Source organism: Rhagoletis pomonella, unplaced genomic scaffold, assembly GCF_013731165.1.
Source record: "Rhagoletis pomonella isolate Grant_MI unplaced genomic scaffold, Rhpom_1.0 Rhpom_scaffold_00058, whole genome shotgun sequence".
Taxonomy (NCBI): domain Eukaryota; kingdom Metazoa; phylum Arthropoda; class Insecta; order Diptera; family Tephritidae; genus Rhagoletis; species Rhagoletis pomonella.
The window spans coordinates 57,521-62,071 of NW_023458612.1; the positions used below are offsets into that span (position 1 = coordinate 57,521).

The 4,551-nt window shown below is 35.7% G+C and overlaps 1 protein-coding gene across 1 annotated transcript; it reads right to left on the minus strand.

The window, feature by feature from the left end:
* Positions 1 to 1,210: 1,210 nt before the first annotated feature.
* LOC118749820 lies at positions 1,211 to 3,581 on the minus strand. Its single transcript, XM_036484593.1, has 5 exons — positions 3,563 to 3,581; positions 3,281 to 3,485; positions 3,098 to 3,228; positions 2,213 to 2,388; positions 1,211 to 1,312 (listed from the first exon to the last, which is right to left on the minus strand). The coding sequence occupies exons 1-5, from the start codon at positions 3,579 to 3,581 to the stop codon at positions 1,211 to 1,213; spliced, it is 633 nt and encodes a 210-aa protein (XP_036340486.1).
* Positions 3,582 to 4,551: the final 970 nt, after the last annotated feature.

Genomic DNA, 4,551 nt, shown 5'->3' on the forward strand with positions numbered 1-4,551 from the left:
TGCCTAAACATTTTAAATATGCATACGTTTGAATGTATGTATGGACATAATAGAGGGCTGCATGAATTCATTCAAACTTCTAGCCAAACAGAGTACGGTAGATCTGAATATTTTACTTCACATACAAAACACTCAGCGTTTGGAATTTCGTAAGTTATGAAAATACATTTTGTTTTAAATTTTGCTACCTTTTTCTGCAAACAAGTTTGTTCGTATTGTAATAGGAGCGCAGAAATACATAAATACATACATATGAGTAGTCCACTTGCAAACAGCGTTATACTATTTTCAGACAGGCAGTTAATTGAGTCAATAAAGTTTTTAATTAAGCAATCTTTTTTTGTCTTTGACACACAATCAGCTGCTCGATTTAGGAGAGACTATCACCTGCCACAAAATAATTTTTTGTTAATTATAATGAATTTGTAAATTTGGTAAAATGGAGAACAATTCGTGTTTAAACGAACTTTTCCTGGCGTATGCTGCTAATTTACAACTTTTGCAGTCAGCGCAAGCTAATTACGACAGTGCACTAGCTTTATATAAAAAAAGAAAACAGCAAAACTTTATAATTTTGCAACATTTGCGAATACAGCAATTACTACCTTGCGGATTTTTACAGAGGAACGCTACTCAGAGATCCATCTGAAGTTGGTAAATGAAATTATAACAAATCAGTTACTTTCCTTTTATAGATGACACTTTATTTATTATAGAATCGGCTATCTTCTTTCTGGGAGATTAATTGCAATTGCAACGACGACCACTTCTTTGAGACGCACTTCCGCATGAACCACATCAGTTTTGACACTCTCTGTTGCTTTCTCAAAAATTTGCACAAAGCTTACACAAACTGGCGCAACGCGATTCCATTGCAAAAACATATTGCGATCGCTTTATTTACGCTGGGATCATCTGGGGAATACAGAGTGGTGTCGGAGCTTTTTGGTGTTGGAGTCTCGACTGTGTGCACAATTTTGTGGGAGTTCTGCGAAGAAGTCTGGCAAGCTTTGGCAGCGCAATATATAAAAAAGTTACCACCGACTCCGGAAACTTTAAATGGCTGTATTGATGGTTTCCACCGAATAGGCTTTCCACAATGCCTAGGAGCAATTGGTAAGGAAATAGAAAATTCAACTAATTTACATAAAAACAAAAATATATGCATATAGTTACATCTATACATGTTCAGATGGGTGTCACATTGAAGTTAAGCCGAATCCATCCGATGCAAGCGATTACCACAACTACAAAGGATGGTATTCCAATGTTCTACTAGCTGTAGTGGATTACAGGTAACACCAGTTTCATCCTGTTATTTTATAATAATAAGCATATATGATTTATAAATACAGATACCGTTTCTTATATGTGAACATTGGCGCCCCAGGATGATGCAATGATTCACAGATATACAATGCATCACTAATGAAGCAAGTAATGGAGGATGAATCACTGACGACCACTCAGAAAGAAATAGGTGGAGTACAAATGCCTGTATGTTTAATAGGAGATTCTGCGTTCCGATTTTCCACCTTTAATTACAAGCTCTCAAAATGTAGGCGAGTGGTAGAGAATGCCTTTGGCCACTTGAAAGGACGATTCCGTCGTGTTGGAAAAGGTATAGACAACCGAATTGGGAAGTCACCGATTATTATTAGAGCCTGCTGCGTTCTACATAATTTCTTAAATGAAATAAACGACACCATCAATGATATGTCGATGGAGAGATTGCAGGAGGTGAGCAGAAATCGCGAAAATCCGGAACTAACGGTAGTGATTGGAGACAATGAACCCTCAGCTGAAGAAATACGACAAGGACTATGTAATTATTTCAGTGAGTAATTTTTTTTTATTATTTTATTTTTTAATTTACAGTCAAAGACAAAAGTTTAAATAGAGAGAATTTTTCGCAATGTAATCCAAATTTTTTATTTTAATTTTTTTCGCTGACTTCATGACAATATAGTTCACACTACCACAAAAAACTTAAAAATAAAATTACTAAACTTTGTGCAAAACTCAGGAAAATTTAATACATTTGCAACTTTGTAATCAGATTTTTTAGAAAAATTCTAAGTATGCAGGTTTATAGCCCATTCAATTTTAGTACATATAACGAAGTGCGAGTTTAAAGTTACTAAAAATTCCCTTTGTTTTTTGGCTTTTTTTTGCGGACGGTGTAATTTTTTTCGAACTTAGACTTTCTTACTTGTTTTCGTTTAGGTTCGATCGCAGAAGCTGAGGTATTTGGCATTGGCGATGATGGCGATGGCAACGGTGGCGACGGTGAGGGCAGCGGTGTGGTCAGCAGTGAGGGAAGAGGTGATGGCAGAGGTGATGACAATGTTGAGGTCAGTGGCGATGGCTGCGATGCAGTATCGAATTCTGTTTGAAAGAAAACGCCAAACAATTATATAAATAAAACAAGTAATAATCCCCGAAAATCGGGGTGCTTCGTCTAAAAAATAAATTTTTTTTCTTTTTCCTAAAAAAACTGATACATTTTTTATGTAAGTATGTACATATACAGACTGCAGATTAACATCGCAAATGTTTGAACTTTTAATCCAAATTCATCAGGTGCAACTCCACTGAAATAAAGTGAATTTAACGATTCCGTAGGGAATGTGACTCCCACCTATGAATCTTCATCCACGTTATAATAAATATTTTCTTTTCCGGGCAAAATATTAACATTTTTTTATTAATTTCACAGGTTTACAAAAAAAAAGTTTCTGCATATGGAACCAAACCTCTATATCCCTATGTTATTCGACGCACTGAATACGAATCTGTTAGCTTCCATCACATCAGGCCCGAGGGCATCTCAAGGCCAAATTCAGAAGAATTGTGTTGACTTTTCAGATTCGCATTCAGCGCGTCGAATAACATAGAGATATAGAGGTTTGGTTCAATAGTGTTTCCGTGCTCGTGCGGAGTATTGTTGTATGTTCGTACTTAAACCAGCGCTTAAAGCAACTGTTAGGTCTCAAATTAACGATATCTGCAAGAAATTTATTGCGATTCGCTTTTAAATGGAAGTTTTTATAAAAGCACATTCACATTTTCAATAAAATCCCAATGGTATACGTACCGCCGATGCTTTCGAGTGTCAGCTCACTATATATGTCAGCCTTAAAGCCACCGATAATCTCGTGAACCCTTCCGTAAAGAGGCCATGTTGAGGGTGATCCCCCAGAAGGTCCCATTCCCAATTTCTCTTTCCTATAAGCAATTTCATTTTTAGTTTTTTTAGTATTACTTTATTTTTTCTTACCGGTACCGCTGCGTAAAGTTTGCCAACATTACTTGTACGTCCCGGGCGCTGTAGCTATGGCCCAACTTTGCCAGCTCCTTCACCATCTCCGCGTAGATGTGGCCATTCTTCCGTGCGCTGCGGAGATCAGCAACACGCTCTGCCCACAAGTCAAGAATGGCCACTTCGCCATCGGCAGCCCAAGCCAGCTTTTGCTTTTCAATTTTTTACCTAATCGAAATAAAACACATATGAGATTATTACTAAATTTGCACATAACCATTTTTTTGTATATTTACTCACCATCCAGATTATCCTGCATTGTAAGCGCTGTGGAATTGTTTTTTGTGTTTTGCTGTTTTCGAATCACAACAAGAAAATAATTTATTTATGTCAAACAGCTGATTGTCATTCGTCACTGAACACACCAAAACTAAGAAAACGAACTTAGCTAACAGAGTTGCATTGGGGTTTTGACTCGATTAAACATTCAATTAATTACCAATCGAGCAATTAAGAATTGCAAATTTTGTATGGCAAATCGATCTTAATTAGTGCATTCAGGGGCGCACCCAGGAATATATTTTGGGAGGGGTTTATACTTCTGAAGATTCGCTTCAGATAATAGGCTCTTTAAAATGCATTTATGCAAGTTTTATGTACAGTATGTAATAAATAAATAAACTTTTTAAAGTTTCATAAACTGTACTATATTTACATAAAATTAACAAAGAACTCAAACATTTTAAACCGACTTCAAAAAAGGGGGACTTTATTAATTCGTCAGAATATTTGTTCTTTTTACAACGCTTTTATCAACTTGCAATGTTGTGGCTCCAGAAACTTTCAATGTTGTGGATCCAGAAACTTTCAATGTTGTGTGTCCGACACCATAAAACCTTTGCTTTGAAAAGTTCCTATAAAAAAGCATAGTGCATAGCGCGACATCTGTAGTGAATAGGGCGAGGTAGATGGCATCTAGATGTCGCCCTATGTACTACCTTTGCTGAAGCTGAAATAGACGACACGCCATTTCTTTAAATAAAATTAATTGGTGCTCGTTTGTATGTACATACATATGTAAATGCATGTGTGTGCACCTTTCTATTAATATCGTTGAATTATTTTAATATCTATTGCAAAATTTTATTCAGACAGGACTAAAAAGTAGAAAATAAATAATATAAAAAAAACTTTTTAATATACAACGCTTTTATAAATGGACTAAAAAGTAGAAAATAATATTTCTCAGTCCCATAGAATTTGTTTTGATAACTTTTGATTTTGAAATT

Excerpts from the sequence above, each read along its gene's own strand:
- LOC118749820 (XM_036484593.1), bottom strand. Across the intron at positions 3,229-3,280 it reads AACTTTACGCAGCGGTACCG|GAAAGAGAAATTGGGAATGG; the intron begins GTAAGAAAAAAT and ends AATTGCTTATAG. Across the intron at positions 2,389-3,097 it reads GACACTCGAAAGCATCGGCG|AATTCGATACTGCATCGCAG; the intron begins GTACGTATACCA and ends TCTTTCAAACAG.